General features: G+C 35.1%; 1 protein-coding gene and 1 long non-coding RNA gene across 2 annotated transcripts; both read right to left on the bottom strand.

Moving 5' to 3' along the window:
- Window positions 1–15,882, bottom strand: LOC106934343 (Ig heavy chain Mem5-like). The gene is made up of 6 exons (XM_088008274.1): window positions 15,740–15,882; window positions 15,352–15,665; window positions 3,334–3,394; window positions 873–1,151; window positions 739–765; window positions 1–647 (listed from the first exon to the last, which is right to left on the bottom strand). Exons 1-6 carry the CDS (start codon window positions 15,786–15,788, stop codon window positions 538–540), a joined length of 840 nt encoding a protein of 279 aa, XP_087864400.1. The 5' UTR covers window positions 15,789–15,882; the 3' UTR covers window positions 1–537.
- Window positions 5,245–11,113, bottom strand: LOC106934351 (uncharacterized). Its single transcript, XR_015764092.1, has 2 exons — window positions 11,045–11,113; window positions 5,245–5,437 (listed from the first exon to the last, which is right to left on the bottom strand). It is a non-coding gene; the product is annotated as an uncharacterized LOC106934351 (long non-coding RNA).
- Window positions 15,883–17,354: the final 1,472 nt, after the last annotated feature.

Genomic DNA, 17,354 nt, shown 5'->3' with positions numbered 1-17,354 from the left:
AACAGGAACATATTTAATGAAATAACATAACTTGACAATTTAATAGAAATTAATAAGATACTTCCAGGCTTTAAAGCATAAAATACAAAGCATATTTTAAAACTTCTTAGAAAATGTTTTCATGCAACATTTTAAATCTGCAAATCTTTCATGGATTGCAACAAGATCTAAGCACATTTCATTTGAGACGAGAGCTGCCTGAATACAAATGTATATTTAATTGACAAAAGGTTTTAGGGAGAGTTTTTTTGTTTGATTGTCTTATAATGTATATTTGCTTAATGATTTTGATGACACCATTTGCCATCATGTAATGTTTACTGCTTATTTCATAATCGGTTTCTGTATTATGTTTTCATGATGCAAAGCACATTGAACTGCCTTTTTAAACTTGGCTAAAAATAAACTTGACTAAATGCTTTCAGTGATAAATATGTCACTCTTCACATTTACACAATTAGGAGGAAAAATCTGACAGCAAAGTTTCAAACTTTAAATCTTATTGACTTGAAGTTTGTGTGGTATATAATTTTTTTCTCAGAAGATCAGGCCTCTGATGGTGAGGACGGTGCTGAAGGCCAGAGCTTTGGTGAACACCACTCGGACTCCGTTCATCAGCAGCAGGTAGAAGTTCAGCTTGGCTTTTTCTGGACGACAGAGAAACAGAGTTCAGACTCGAACACAAACAGCTGACAGCAGCGATGGAACCAAACTGAGACAGGAAGAGATCAGACTGACCTGGATAAATGCTGCCACATTCATCATCTGTTTGGACACAGAAAGGACAGGTGGTAAATTAATTACATGAACATTATTTCAGCAGTTGAAAATTTCATTTTGATCAAACATAGACAGTTTTATTTGTTTAGTACCAGCTTCGTTGTTGCCGAAGGTCCCGTTCATCCCACAGGAGTAAATGGTTTCATTACTGAATGCAGCATAGTTGTAGGTCCCGTCCTTTGACAGAACTGCATCATCAGTGCTCACGTTGACCGGACCCCCTTTCTGATTCACAACCACCTCTCCCCCCTTTGGACGGAAACCTGTGGCCAGACAGACGTTTGGACCGAGTTCATCTGCTGACTTCAGGGGGGAGTCAGGATTCGACAGAGGACTGAGGACGAACAGGGACGGAGTCTGAGAGGGACCATCTGTTCCAACAAAGAAAAAGCAAATCATGATTTTAATAAATGTAGCAAAAAATATGAACAGAAATTTGTCAAGTAAGATAAACATGATAATTTTTTTTCTCCAAAACGTTCATATAATTATGTCTTTGTTTAAAATCATAACTTAAGAATTTTAAACTTAAAAATAGTTTTCAAAAACTCTCTTGTTTTCTCTACATTTCACCATTGAATTGCCTTATGGGGCCAGAAACATATTATATTTGTAATTAAATATTCCTCTTACTTCACAAATTTAAATACATTTATGCTTTACTTAGCTTGTACTTTTAAGACCATTTTAAAAATTCTACTTTTATCAGATCTTTATAACACATAAATTAAATATATTTTATATAAATCCCCATAAGTCTAACATTTTTTATTACAAACTATTATTACTTTATTAATAGGCAGTGATATTATGTCAGTACCATTGTCTTTATAGCCATGCTTTTGGGTTATTAATTCCAGTCATTATTTTAATAAATTATGTAAATTAAAAATTCTGTTGTGTATAAATTAAACTACATTTAAACAGTTAAAATGTGTAACATAAACACAAGCAATTGTTCAAAAATAAATTAAGTTTCTTGACCTTTTGTTGTTTCTGATTTTTTATTTATTTATTTTTTTAATTTTCCATTTTTTGTCTGATTTTAGAAGTATATATTTATGTTTCCTCTTAGGTCAATCTTCTCTCTTATTTTGACTTCATTTTATTTTTAACATAAGTTTTGGTTGTGTCGTTGTATGATTGTGCTATTTTATTATACCTCATAATCTTAATCACAAATAATGACAATTATTTGATTCCCTTACTGTTTTTTGAGCTCATAGAACTCAGTATTCTTTATGTTGCAGTTTTTTAAACAATAAAGCTTCTCTTACATTAAGTTTTTTATCAAACATGATATTGTTTGAGTACAAATTTAATTAGATGAAAGGAGCTTTTTTAATTTCCGTAATGTTGCCCATCTGCAGCTTTAAATATGCAATAAAACAAGGAAAGTTTTTGAGCTTCTCTGTGTGTTTGAAGCAGCTGCAGATACTTTGTTTTTGCTTTAGACCAATGGATTTAAATTCTCCAAGAATGTGAGATTCTAATGTTCCTGAGGACGGAGCGGTGTGTGTGTGTGTTTGCAGGGAGAAAACTTTGCTGAAGTCAGCTCCTTCCACACAAACTACATTTTTAGTACAAATTATTTAGACAACACTTGAGAGTTGGTTAAATTCTGTTCAAGGAGCCGCGGTGAAGCAGAGGAAACTGACTCAGTTAAGTTTTCATCTACAGAAACATTTTTCACTCAAATTTTCTATTTTACGGTTACAGATATCTGAGGACTAAAGGATCTCTAAATCTTTGTTTTTGCAAAACTACAACATATTAAAACTCTGTTTCTCTTCAGTAATTAAAATGGCTTCAACTGATAGGACAATTTTAATACGGGAAATATACTTGATGCAGTAAAGTTTCAATTTAAATCAGGATTTATGAATGTTTATTTTCATGTTTTCCATTTCACCTCAACTGTTAATGGTATGAAATACTTGTGCTATAACGCTTAAGTACTTTGTCTTTTTTCTTATCTCTAAAACAATTATTTTTTTGTATTATGATTAGTTTTCACAATTAAACTGATCAATTTTGATTCGATTTATTATTGCAGTAGTTGTCATTTCTTTTTGTTTTCAATTATTTTATTACGCAGTTGTTAGGTTTCATGTTACTTCAATGCTTTCATGCTTTAATGTGAGTGACACTGTGGAAGACATTTTGGGTCTTTGGAAGAAGCGATTATAATACTTTATTTTTCTACCCTGTTTAATTCCTTTTATCTCACATTCCAAGTGATAATATCAAGCTAAAGCCTAAACTCTTTAAACAATTTTGCTGATCAGAGGGACAATTAAAACTGAACAAAAAAAATACGAACAAAATTCATGGAATATTATTTTAAATAAATTAAAAAACAAACAAACACATAAATTAGGAACATTGTAAAATTATCTCCTCTATAATGTCAAATCTCTTCAGGTGGTTTATTCAGCGTGTTTTTAACGTACTATAACCACCGAAACCAAAAAAACAACACTTCATATTACCAAAATAACTTTAAAACACAGCAAGAAAGCAGGGTTTAGATAATATTGTAAAAAGTCTCACCTGGACGAACAGTGACTGTGGTTCCATCTCCCCAGTAGTCAAAAGCATCACAGTGATGCATCTTCACTGAGTCCTATAACAAAAACCTGCAGCACCACAGAAACACCAACTAAAACCAGATCCATTTGTTTACCACACTTTACTGGAACAGATTAACATTCACTGAGGAGTCTGATCTCCATAAGTGTTTGCTTTGAAATAAACTTTGTGCCAACTCTCAATCAGACTTTAAAACTGAAATGGACTCTGAATTACTTTCGCTGCTTTATTAATTTAAACGGATAATTGTTAAACTTCTAAGCTTCCAATAGATAAACAGTATATTTACCTCATGTTCTGCAAATGCTGGAGATGTTTTGTCTTTATTTTCTCTGCATATGAGAGGATTTCTGTCTCAGGTTTGTATTCTGAGGTTTTTGTATTGGTGTGTATCTGTGTGCCACCCCGTAATATCACAGTAAAAAACCCTAATGCAAAAACCTACACCACCCTGAGGTGGGAGGATAAAAACAGAAGTCAAAGAAATGTGACAGCTACAAAACTTGCAGGCTTTATTCATATTTTTGGTTCAATTAGCAATAATTTAAAACATATTTATTAGTTTTTAAGCTCTATGTTTAAAACATTCCCATTTTAGCAAAAATGGACAATTAATGTGCTGAGACAATAAAAAAAAACTGTATGTCAACTCATTGTTTATTTTTTCACCAATAAAAAAAGAGGTTGGGTCATTTCTGTGCTTTTTTAAAGCTTTTTCTTTATGAAATAGAAACACATCTCTAAATGTCATAATGTGTCATTATTATGTCATAGTTTGCTGCTAAATTTATTCTCTCTATAACAATCTGCATGTTGCTCAGTAATACTTTTTTAAAGTTTACCATTAAGTCATCATTCATGTCTCCTATACACGTGTATAAAATCAATGCAAGATATGCAGCACAAATAAAGATAAAACAACAGACACTAGATGGTTTCTGTTTTTGTGGTTTTATCTTATCTGTTCAGATTGTTTAAGTAGAACGAGGAAGATTTGAGGCAGACATAAGTTCAACCTGTTTGTACACTGGAGGCAGAAACTGCTAATAGATTTGAGCTGCAGTGTCAGAAGGTGTACAGAATGTGGCAAGATCCCCTAAAGAGTGAGTGCTGAAGCTGACAATGAACGTAGCATCAGACTGTTACTTGGTTAGAGCAGAGACGTCCAGTACAGACTCAGGCATGGACGGTCTATCCTGAATCCAATTCTTAATCATTATTTTGAATTGAATTGAACTGAATTCTGGGGCTAATGCTGTTGGAAAGACATGTGATTCCACACTGTGTCAGAGGACAGACTTTTTTTAATTTTGCTATATTATAAAGTACATTTCCAGTAATTCCTATTGCCTCACCCAGGTTGTTTAGATTAGTTGGATAACTTCCTTCAACTAATTTATTAGGACCAACATGTCAAAGATGGAGCTGATTATTATTTTGGAAACAAAACAAAAGCCTCATAAATATCTTTATTGTAGGCTACTGTAAGAAACAGAGGAGGAAAAAAAACTAAGGAAATTTACAAGCAAGCTGAAAGTCACAACTCTCTAAGCTCAATAAATATATAAATCAGTTTTGAACTTAACACTCGATTTTAGTGGGTTCTTTGTGAATGTTAGTCAAATTGTTTAGTTATTAGAGACTTATTAGAAATGCCACCGTCTCTTTATCCAAACACAGAAAAGGCTTTCTGTAATTGCATCCTGATGGTTGGTTGGTTTTTGTTCAGGCTTCCATGTGGTTCGTGTCACTGTGTCTCTTCTCACACAGTAATAAACAGCTGCATCCTCAGGCTGCAGATTCTGTCCTGTTATTGTTACTATTCCAGCAGAAGTGTCTCTGCTGTAGCTGAACTTGTTCTTCAAGGCATCATTTTGGTAAAAGTCACCATTATGTCCCCACATATGAAAAATCCATTCCAGTGGTTTTCCATCACGCTGTCTGATCCAACCTGTTGCAAATACAGCAGTCAAAGAATAACCGGAGGGCCGACAGATGATGTTCAAAGGCTGTCCAGGCTGGACAATCTGGGAGTCTGGCTGAATCAGATCGATGCTCAAGACACCTGAGAAAAAAAGGAAACAGAATTGATGTCATAATTCATCTAAATTTTAATGAATCTAGTGCAGTTATTAGTTTGAATCGACCCAAAGCTTCTCACTTGATCCAGCTGTCAGCAGCAACATCAGAGCTACAGAGAACATGGTTGATGCTGAAGCTGAACTGATGGAGTTCCTTCCTCTACTGACTGACACAGACTCCCCTCTTCTTTTTAAATGAACATACTTTGCATGTTGTTGAATACATTTTCTTTTAGCTGAGTTTATTATTTTGTCTCAGCATCATAGAGCACAGAAAATCTGAAGAGCGAAACTTTGCTTTTACATCAATAATGAATTGAACCAAAGTTGTAATTTGATGATCAAAGTATCAAATATTTAACTTTAAAATCAGCAACACTGAGCCCCCTCTAGTGTTTCAAACTGAAAATTGTCATGGATGAGTTTTAAGGATCTGTTTGAACAGGACTCTTCAGATTGTGTACTATTAAATTAATTTGATGGCTGGAATAAAATTTCTGTGTTGTCATTCCTGAAATGTACTACCTTCATTAGTTTTCTGACCTCAGTTGCTGGGTGACTTGCCATATAGTGCTCTAAAGGAAGCTATCTTTTCATATCTGATCCAATTAAACTGTTAACTTGTTGCTTCACCCCAATTGATAACAGTTTAGATTCATTATTTCATAGCTTCATAAACCATTTTCTTGTGTGGATCAGTATAAAACCTCTTCTGTACACCATTTTCTTTCGATTTTGCTTTACAAGTATAGATTTTTGTTTGTTTGTTTGTTTTTTGGGAGGGGGTGTGGAGGAGGTGAATGATTTGATTTAATAACTTTTTTTCATGTTCAACAATGTTTTTTTATATATACAATCTTTTATTTGGACTGCTTGTTGTTTCCAGATACCAACTTAACCTCTTCATATGAATATGTTTTTTTATACTCATGCCACGTATCTCTGACCATTTAATAATTCAATTCAAACTGGTTCAATAAAGTCAGTTTAGTCTGTTGTTTGTAACATAACAGACAAATTGGCAAAAAATAAAAAAATAAAAAATCTAATGTCTCGTTTAGGGAATCAATGAAATTCAGCCTATTTTTTCTTTTTGCTTCCATTTTTGTACAATATGTGGATAGAAAGTGACTCTCAATTTTTAATTAAAGAAAATACAATTTAATGTGAAATATTATTAACATGATTAGCATTTACTGTTAGACAATGCAAACATCACCACATTAAAGGTTTTTGTCTGTGGATGTTTTTGTGCAGCTGTTCCTCTGCTTTCAGTCACTGTGTCTCTCGAGCGCAGAAGTAAACAGCAGAATCTTCTGCTGTCAGGCTGCTGATCTGCAGGTACTGGGTGCTGCTGGGGACATTTTCAGTCATGATGAAACGACTTTGGAAGGAGCTGCCATAGATGGCATCGTTTTCTCCAGCATCCATCCTCCCAATCCACTCCAGAGCTCTCCCTGGTTTCTGTCTGATCCAGTGAATGAAGTATTCTGTCATGTCAAAACCAGACATGACACAAGACATCTTCACTGTCTCTCCAGGTCTCTTCCCCTCAGATGGAGTCTGGTCCATTTTAATCTCACTAAAGACTCCTGCAAGATCAAAGTTTTTAGTCAATAATTCTTAAACTCTCACATTAATGTTTAAAGACACAGGTCATTCTCACCATGAATCCAAACTATTAAAAGCAAACTCCAGATGACTGTTTTCTCCATTTGAGACGAAAGATATGGAGACGAAAAATGTGTGTTAACTGACTGAATGTGCAGTTTTAAGAGAGGAAGGGTTGGCATGGCTCCTCCCACTCTATTGCATTTACCCATTAAGCAAATAAGATAGAAAGTCAAGTTCATCATAGTGTCAGATGATAAAATACTTCGAATAAACTTCAAATTTTCCAGCATGTTTGGTGACTTCTCAAGAACATTTGGCTACATGAGATAAAGGAAATTTTTGGTGATTAATTGGTTTTAAAAAATGTCTTTTGAGTAATTTATTAGAACCAGCTGAAAATACTGCAAATAATTATTTCATAGAAATAAAAAAGCCTGAATAAATCTCTTGATTATTGCTGTCGGTTAGAGAGGAGGTCAAAACAAATAAGATGTACATGCAGGCTAAAACTCACAATTCACTAAATTCAATTTCAAATAAAAAAAAAACAGCTGAATGGCGTTCGGGGACTTTGAGTAGATCATAATTTCAATGCGTTTTTTGTAAGTGATAAATGTGCTTAGTTACTCAACGAGTCTAATTGGACATATCAAAGTGTGTCTATTCACATGCATGCACAGCAGGCTTTCAGTGACATCATCCTGATGGTTGGCTGGTTTTTGTTCAGGCTTCCATGTGGTTTGTGTCACTGTGTCTCGTCTCACACAGTAATAAACAGCTGCATCCTCAGGCTGCAGATTCTGTCCTGTTATTGTTACTGTTCCAGCAGAAGTGTCTCTGCTGTAGCTGAACTTGTTCTTCAAGGCATCATTCTTGTAAAAGTTCCCACCACCCCACTGATGAAAAATCCACTCCAGCAGTTTTCCTTCACGCTGTCTGATCCAACCTGTTGCATAGCTGTTATCTGTCACAGAATAACCAGACGGCCGACAGACGATGGTTAAAGACTGTCCAGGCTGGACAACCTTGGAGTCTGGCTGGATCAGATCAATACTGAGGACACCTATGAAAAGATGGAAATACAACCATTGTCACAATTCATCTTATTTTTAGCAAATCCAGAGTAATTATTAGTTTGAATCGACCCAAAGCTTCTCACTTGATCCAGCTGTCAGCAGCAGCAACAGAGCTACAGAGAACATGGTTGATGCTGAAGCTGAACTGATGGAGTTCCTTCCTCTACTGACTGACACAGACCCATCCCTTCGTTTTAAATGAACATACTTTGCATATTGTTGAATACATTTTCTTTTCAATGAGTTTATTATTTTGTCTCAGCATCATAGAGCACAGAAAATCTGCAGAGCAAAAAATTTACTTTTACATCAATAATGAGTTGAACCAAAGTTGTAATTTTATTGTCAAAGTACCAAATATTTTAAATCTAACTTTAAAATGAGCGCCCTCTAGTGTTTAAAAACAAAGAATTGTCATGGAGAAGTTTTATGGATCTGTTTGAACAGAACTCTTCAGATTTCCTACTATTAAGTCAATTTGTTGGCTGGTATATAATTTCTTTGTTGTAATTCCTGACATTTTCAACCCTCAGTAATTTTCTGACCTCAGTTGCTGAGTGACCTGCCATAAAGTGCTCTAAAGGAAGTCTATCTTTTCATATCTGATCCAATTTGTGATGGTAAAATGGTAAATGGACTGAATTATAAAGCACTTTATCCAATCATTTTTGACTACTGATATAGTGATATATGTGATATAGTTTTGTATCACATTTCTTTGGAAAATGATTGAGCTCAGCTCCTTCTTATTACTCAACATCTTTGTGGTCTCTGGAGGCTCTGTTTAATCTCCAGATCTCTCCGTCCAGACATGCAAATGGTAGAATCTGAAGTTACATCTTATTCTCTCCTAAACTGTTAACTTGTTGCTTCACCCCAATTGATAACAGTGTAGATTCATTATTTCACAGCTTCATAAACCATTTTGTTGTTTTAATCAGTACAAAACCACTTCTATCCATGTTTTTAGATTTTACTTTCCAACAAGTCCATATTTTTCTTAAATTGATGTTCAACAATGTTTTTTTTTTCTTCTACACAATCTTTCATTTGTACTGCTTTTATTTTTGTTTCCAGGTGTAAACTCAATCTTTCATATGATTTTTTTTTTTTGATACTCATTTCACATATTTCTGACCATTTAATAATTCAATCCATGGCGGTTCAGTAAACTCAGTTCAATAAATTAGTCTGGTGTTTGTAACATAACAGACAAATTGGCAAAAAATAAATAAAAATATATCAAATACCACATTTAGAGACTCGATTAAATTCAGCCTGTTTTGTATTTTTGCTTCCATTTTTGTACAATCTGTGGATATAATGTGTCTATGCCAATTTTTTTATTAAAGAAAATACAATTTAATGTGAAATTTTATTAACATAGCATTTACCGTTAGATAATGCAAACATCACCACATTAAAGGTTTTTGTCTGTGGATGTTTTTGTGCAGCTGTTCCTCTGCTTTCAGTCACTGTGTCTCTCGAGCGCAGAAGTAAACAGCAGAATCTTCTGCTGTCAGGCTGCTGATCTGCAGGTACTGGGTGCTGCTGGGGACATTTTCAGTCATGATGAAACGACTTTGGAAGGAGCTGCCATAGGTGGGGCGATTGCTTCCAGCATTCATCCTCCCAATCCACTCCAGAGCTCTCCCTGGTTTCTGTCTGATCCAGTGAATGAAGTATTCTGTCATGTCAAAACCAGACATGACACAAGACATCTTCACTGTCTCTCCAGGTCTCTTCCCCTCAGATAGAGTCTGGTCCATTTTAATCTCACTAAAGACTCCTGCAAGATCAAAGTTTTTAGTCAATAATTCTTAAACTCTCACATTAATGTTTAAAGAAACAGATCAATCTCACCATGAATCCAAATTATTAAAAGAAAACTCCAGATGACTGTTTTCTCCATTTGAGACGAAATACATGGAGACGAAAAGTATGTGTTAACTGACTGAATGTGCAGTTTTAAGAGAGGAAGGGTTGGCATGGCTCCTCCCCCTCTATTGCATTTACCCATTAAACAAATAAGATAGAAAGTGAAGTTCATCATAGTGTCAGATGATAAAATACTTTGAATAAACTTCAAATTTTCAGCGTGTTTGGTGACTTCTCAAGAACATTTGGCTACATGAGATAAAGCAAATTTTTGGTGATTAACTGGTTTTAAAAAATGTCTTTTGAGTAATTTATTAGGATCAGCTGAAAATACTGCAAATAATTATTTCATAGAAAGAAAAAAGCCAGAATAAATCTCTTTATTATTGCTATCGGTTAGAGAGAAGGTCAAAGCAAATAAGATCTACATGCAGGCTAAAACTCACAATTCACTAAATTAAATTTCAAAGAAAAAAAATGGGGCTGAACGGGGTTCAGGGATTTTGAGTAGATCATGATTTCAGTTCGTTTTTTACAAGTGATAAATGTGTTCAGTGACATCATCCTGATGGTTGGCTGGTTTTTGTTCAGGCTTCCATGTGGTTTGTGTCACTGTGTCTCTTCTTACGCAGTAATAAACAGCTGCGTCTTCAGGCTGCAGATTCTGTCCTGTTATTGTTACTGTTCCAGCAGAAGTGTCTCTGCTGTAGCTGAACTTGTCCTTCAAGGCATCATTCTTGTCAAAGTTCCCATTACCCCACATATGAAAAATCCACTCCAGCAGTTTTCCTTCGCGTTGTCTGATCCAACCTGTTGCATAGCTGTTATCTGTCACAGAATAACCAGACGGCCGACAGACGATGGTTAAAGACTGTCCAGGCTGGACAACCTTGGAGTCTGGCTGGATCAGATCAATACTGAGGACACCTATGAAAAGATGGAAATACAACCATTGTCACAATTCATCTTATTTTTAGCAAATCCAGAGTAATTATTAGTTTGAATCGACCCAAAGCTTCTCACTTGATCCAGCTGTCAGCAGCAGCATCAGAGCTACAGAGAACATGGTTGATGCTGAAGCTGAACTGATGGAGTTCCTTCCTCTACTGACTGACACAGACCCATCCCTTCTTTTTAAATGAACATACTTTGCATATTGTTCAATACATTTTCTTTTCACTGAGTTTATTATTTTGTCTCAGCATCATAGAGCACAGAAAATCTGCAGAGCAAAAAATTTACTTTTACATCAATTATGAGTTGAACCAAAGTTGTAATTTTATTGTCAAAATACCAAATATTATAAATCTAACTTTAAAATGAACGCCCTCTAGTGTTTAAAAACAAAGAATTGTCATGGAGAAGTTTTATGGATCTGTTTGAACAGGACTCTTCAGATTTCCTACTATTAAGTCAATTTGTTGGCTGGTATATAATTTCTTTGTTGTAATTCCTGACATTTTCAACCCTCAGTAATTTTCTGACCTCAGTTGCTGAGTGACCTGCCATAAAGTGCTCTAAAGGAAGTCTATCTTTTCATATCTGATCCAATTTGTGATGGTAAAATGGTAAATGGACTGAATTATAAAGCACTTTATCCAATCATTTTTGACTACTGATATAGTGATATATGTGATATAGTTTTGTATCATATTTCTTTGGAAAATGATTGAGCTCAGCTCCTTCTTATTACTCAACATCTTTGTGGTCTCTGGAGGCTCTGTTTAATCTCTGGATCTCTCTGTCCAGACATGCAAATGGTAGAATCTGAAGTTACATCTTATTCTCTCCTAAACTGTTAACTTGTTGCTTCACCCCAATTGATAACAGTGTAGATTCATTATTTCACAGCTTCATAAACCATTTTGTTGTTTTAATCAGTACAAAACCACTTCTATCCATGTTTTTAGATTTTGCTTTCCAACAAGTCCATATTTTTCTTAAATTGATGTTCAACAATGTTTTTTTTTCTTCTACACAATCTTTCATTTGTACTGCTTTTATGTTTGTTTCCAGGTGTAAACTCAATCTTTCATATGATTTTTTTATTTTTTTATTTTTTTTGATACTCATTTCACATATTTCTGACCATTTAATAATTCAATCCATGGCTGTTCAGTAAACTCAGTTCAATAAATTAGTCTGGTGTTTGTAACATAACAGACAAATTGGCAAAAAATAAATAAAAATATATCAAATACCACATTTAGGGACTCGATTAAATTCAGCCTGTTTTGTATTTTTGCTTCCATTTTTGTACAATCTGTGGATATAACGTGTCTATGCCAATTTTTTTATTAAAGAAAATACAATTTAATGTGAAATTTTATTAACATAGCATTTACCGTTAGACAATGCAAACATCACCACATTAAAGGTTTTTGTCTGTGGATGTTTTTGTGCAGCTGTTCCTCTGCTTTCAGTCACTGTGTCTCTCGAGCGCAGAAGTAAACAGCAGAATCTTCTGCTGTCAGGCTGCTGATCTGCAGGTACTGGGTGCTGCTGGGGACATTTTCAGTCATGATGAAACGACTTTGGAAGGAGCTGCCATAGGTGGGGCGATTGCTTCCAGCGTTCATCCTCCCAATCCACTCCAGAGCTCTCCCTGGTTTCTGTCTGATCCAGTGAATGAAGTATTCTGTCATGTCAAAACCAGACATGACACAAGACATCTTCACTGTCTCTCCAGGTCTCTTCCCCTCAGATGGAGTCTGGTCCATTTTAATCTCACTAAAGACTCCTGCAAGATCAAAGTTTTTAGTCAATAATTCTTAAACTCTCACATTAATGTTTAAAGACACAGATCATTCTCACCATGAATCCAAACTATTAAAAGCAAACTCCAGATGACTGTTTTCTCCATTTGAGATGGAAGATATGGAGACGAAAAATATGTGTTAACTGACTGAATGTGCAGTTTTAAGAGAGGAAGGGTTGGCATGGCTCCTCCCCCTCTATTGCATTTACCCATTAAGCAAATGAGATAGAAAGTCAAGTTCATCATAGTGTCAGATGATAAAGCACTTTGAATAAACTATTCAATTTCCATCATTTTTGATCACTTCTCAAGAAAATTTGGTTATTTGAGAAAAAATCTGATTTTTGGTGATTAATTGGTTTAAAAAATGTATTTTGAGTAATTTATTAGGATCAGCTGAACATACAGAAAATAATTATTACATAGAAATAAAAAAGCCTGAATAAATCTCTTGATTATTGCTGTCGGTTAGAGAGGAGGTCAAAGCAAATAAGATGTACATGCAGGCTAAAACTCACAATTCACTAAATTCAATTTCAAATAAAAAAAAAGAAATGGGGCTGAACGGAGTTTGGGGACTTTGACTAGATCATAATTTCAGTGCGTTCTTTATAAGTGATAAATGTGCTTAGTTACTCAACGAGTCTAATTGGACATATCAAAGTGTTTCTATTCACATGCATGCACAGCAGGCTTTCAGTGACATCATCCTGATGGTTGGTTGGTTTTTGTTCAGGCTTCAATGTGGTTTATGTCACTGTGTCTCATCTCACACAGTAATAAACAGCTGCGTCTTCAGGCTGCAGATTCTGTCCTGTTATTGTTACTGTTCCAGCAGAAGTGTCTCTGCTGTAGCTGAACTTGTTCTTCAGGGCATCATTTTGGTAAAGGTTGCCAGTATGTCCCCACATATGAAAAATCCATTCCAGTGGTTTTCCTTCACGCTGTCTGATCCAACCTGTTGCATAGCCATCTGTCACAGAATAACCAGACGGCCGACAGACGATGGTTAAAGACTGTCCAGGCTGGACAACCTTGGAGTCTGGCTGGATCAGATCAATACTGAGGACACCTATGAAAAGATGGAAATACAACCATTGTCATAATTCATCTGATTTTTAGCAAATCCAGAGTAATTATTAGTTTGAATCGACCCAAAGCTTCTCACTTGATCCAGCTGTCAGCAGCAGCATCAGAGCTACAGAGAACATGGTTGATGCTGAAGCTGAACTGATGGAGTTCCTTCCTCTACTGACTGACACAGACCCATCCCTTCTTTTTAAATGAACATACTTTGCATATTGTTGAACATATTTTGTTTTTATTCAGTTTCATATTTTGTCTCTCATATAGAGCACAGACAACCTGCAGGAGTACAAAAAGGTCTGCAACGAAATGTAAGAATATTTAGGTAAATTTTCATTCATATGTCAGATCACTTGAAAATAAATATTATATCAGACCGTTTTTTATACTTTATCATATAACAATCCTTAATGAAAGCTTAACATAAAAATGTTAAATGAAGAAACAAAACAATCTGTTTTGCTTTTAACCATTTCTGGGCGGTAAGGGGCTGATCCATAGTATATTTCCAAATGTATTAGGAAACAGAAGGAAGAATAGAAAAACAACAGTTTATTCTCATAGTGCAAACAGACCTGAAATATTATCTGACTGAAAAGCTCAATAAACTAATCCAAAGTTGTAATTTCATGATTGAAGGATCAATAATTCAAATCTAGCAATAAAGTCAGCAAATTTGAATAGACTCTTGTTTTTCAAAAACATAACTGAGGTTTTCACTCCTTGCAAGTTGTATTTCTCATTTTTAGTGTTGATTTGTTTAAGTTCAAGTTTTTATGTAATTGAAAATTAAAAACAAGGAAAACAAACAGCAACAAGAAACATATTTACTTAAAATGTATCTGGTTAAAGATAAACAACGGGATTTTGTGTTTCTTCTGAACTTGCACTCTTCAGACTGTCTGTTCATACATATGTTCGTCGGCAAACTTATTTTTATTCTTGTCATTTTCATGTCTGACACTTACAACCCTGTGATGGACCTTTTTTGACCTCAGTTACTGAATGTGAATTCAGAGGCCCTGCAGGTCATTGTGTAACAAGTTGTTCATTCAGTGTCTTAATCTGTGGGAATTTCCAGGATTTTAATCCACCTCCAGATTCTATATAATAAATACGAGCACATCAGAGAACAGTCACTTAATATATGAAGAAAACAAATTAGGTTAAAAGTCCTCCAAATGACATGTCCCTCTTTTGTAAACTGGTATGCGTCTTAACCTTTAACTACTCTACCTAGTGTCTACTTCTGTCACAGTTTGGTATCAGTTTGGTTTTCTGAAATAATTGATCCCCATCTTGTATCTTCAGTTTCACACCACGTCTTCATGGTCTTTGGGGAGCCTCAGTTACTTTCTGATCTGTTCATCCTCCCTCCCCCTGGGAAATGATAGCATTTGTTACAGTTAGACAACCCAGACATCCCTGCATTAAGAGTTTTTGTCTGTGGATGTTTTTGTGCAGCTGTTCCTCTGCTTTCAGTCACTGTGTCTCTTCGAGCGCAGAAGTAAACAGCAGAATCTTCTGCTGTCAGGCTGCTGATCTGCAGGTACTGGGTGCTGCTGGGGACATTTTCAGTCATGATGAAACGACTTTGGAAGGAACTGCCATAGATGGCAGCGTTTTTTCCAGCATCCATCCTCCCAACCCACTCCAGAGCTCTCCCTGGTTTCTGTCTGATCCAGTGAATGTAGTAGTTGGTCATGTCAAAACCAGACATGACACAAGACATCTTCACTGTCTCTCCAGGTCTCTTCCCCTCAGTCTGGGACTGGTCCAGTTTAATCTCACTAAACACTCCTGTAAGAGAAAAGATCTTAGTCTGTTAATCTTCAACTCTCACATACATTTTCAAAAACCCATATAATTCTCACCATTAATCCAAATTACTGAAAGTAAACTCCAGATGACCATTTTCTCCATTATGTAATTAGAACATAAATTGAAGGCTGTCAGGAGTTTATTTCAAATAAACCTCTGAAGGTTTACAGACAAAAACTGAGTCAAAGAGCAGACTGTGCAGCTTTAAGAGAGAATGGGTTGGTGTGGCTCCTCCCCTTTTATTTTCCCAGCAGACAGACAGGAGAGAGCGCAATGTAGTAATCTGAAGTACAGATAGAAACATGTTCAGTCCTAAAACATTTCATCAGCAGTCATAGTCATTGTCTCTCCAAACTGTGAACATTCACAGAAGTAACTGAGAAAAAAAACGCAGTTATTCCATGCAGGTGCATCCCAATAAATTAAAATGTCATCAAAAAGTAAATTTATTTTTGTAATTAACTTAAAGAAATGAAATTCAGAGATATTTATCACATAAAGTGAGATGGATTTCATTTCTAGCTTTTATAGCTGTCATCTAATAATCAAAATGAGCAGAAATGCATTTATGCAGTGCAGATTAGCTGTTTTATTGGTTTACATAATAATAATATGATGATGACAGTGTTTAGTTAGAGGCCTTTCAGATTTGTTTCAAGACTGACTGCTACTTCCTGCCCACATCATCATCGTCATCCAAAACAAGTCTATGAAGGTACTTGGATGTTAGAACCCGACGGACCCACCGGTGGGTCCAGCTGCCACTTGACCTCGGCTCGCTCTGTAAACAAAGGCTCCACGTGCCTTTAAATTTTTTTTTATTTTTTATTATCCGCTAAAAGAGGCTTTAATCTTTCAAAAACTATTCCGCATAAAGGTTTTGCCCAAAATGTTAAGATTTAAATTTATTTATACCCCCTGAGGGTGTAAGAGGTTAAGAGTTACAACATTTAATTTCCAAATCTGAACTGGATTTTTAAATTGAATTGAATAAAGTCACCCAAGAACCAGAAGAAATCTTCAAAGTCTCCTACTATGGCTAATTCTCCTGGGTCAATGGTCCTCTTTCCAGACTTTGATTAATTTAAAATTTCATTTAGAAAACAAGGTCAAAGAGTCTGAACCTATTTTTATCATCAACCATCAACAACTCTGCTTAACAGAAATGTGCTACATGGTGAGAGGAGATGAATGTGACAGTATCCTGGAGACAGTATAGCCTTTTACTGAGAAGTTGCTTCTTAAATGTTTCACTGCTTTTTTCATTTTTTGGAACTTGCTCACCAAAAACTACACCAAAGTTTATATACAAAATAAAAACATGAAGAGAATGAAGATAACTCTTTTTATCTCTGTAAAAAGTTTATATTAACTGTGGTCTGATGGCTCCTCCTTTGGTGGCTTTGAAGTATTACAAAAGTATTACAAAATACTTTCTGCAGAATTATAAATAATTTTGCTGAAACCCACTTAAAGATGTTAAGAGCTGGCGTAAAAAAAAAAAAATATGTTCATAAAAATAAATTCCTGTTAACTTAGCTTCATATAATTATGATATAGAGAAGCAGGTGGGTATATATGTAATGTAATAAACTCCATCTAACATGACTCATCAGATTAAAACCTTTAAAAAAGTTGGAAAATCTGCCACACATCTTCACTCTACAT

This window comes from Poecilia mexicana, unplaced genomic scaffold, assembly GCF_051168715.1.
Source record: "Poecilia mexicana isolate PSO_F unplaced genomic scaffold, ASM5116871v1 scaffold_8, whole genome shotgun sequence".
NCBI classification, from domain to species: Eukaryota; Metazoa; Chordata; class Actinopteri; order Cyprinodontiformes; family Poeciliidae; genus Poecilia; species Poecilia mexicana.
The sequence above is the reverse complement of the archived record's forward strand: the minus strand, read 5'-3'. Positions and strand labels throughout refer to the sequence as shown.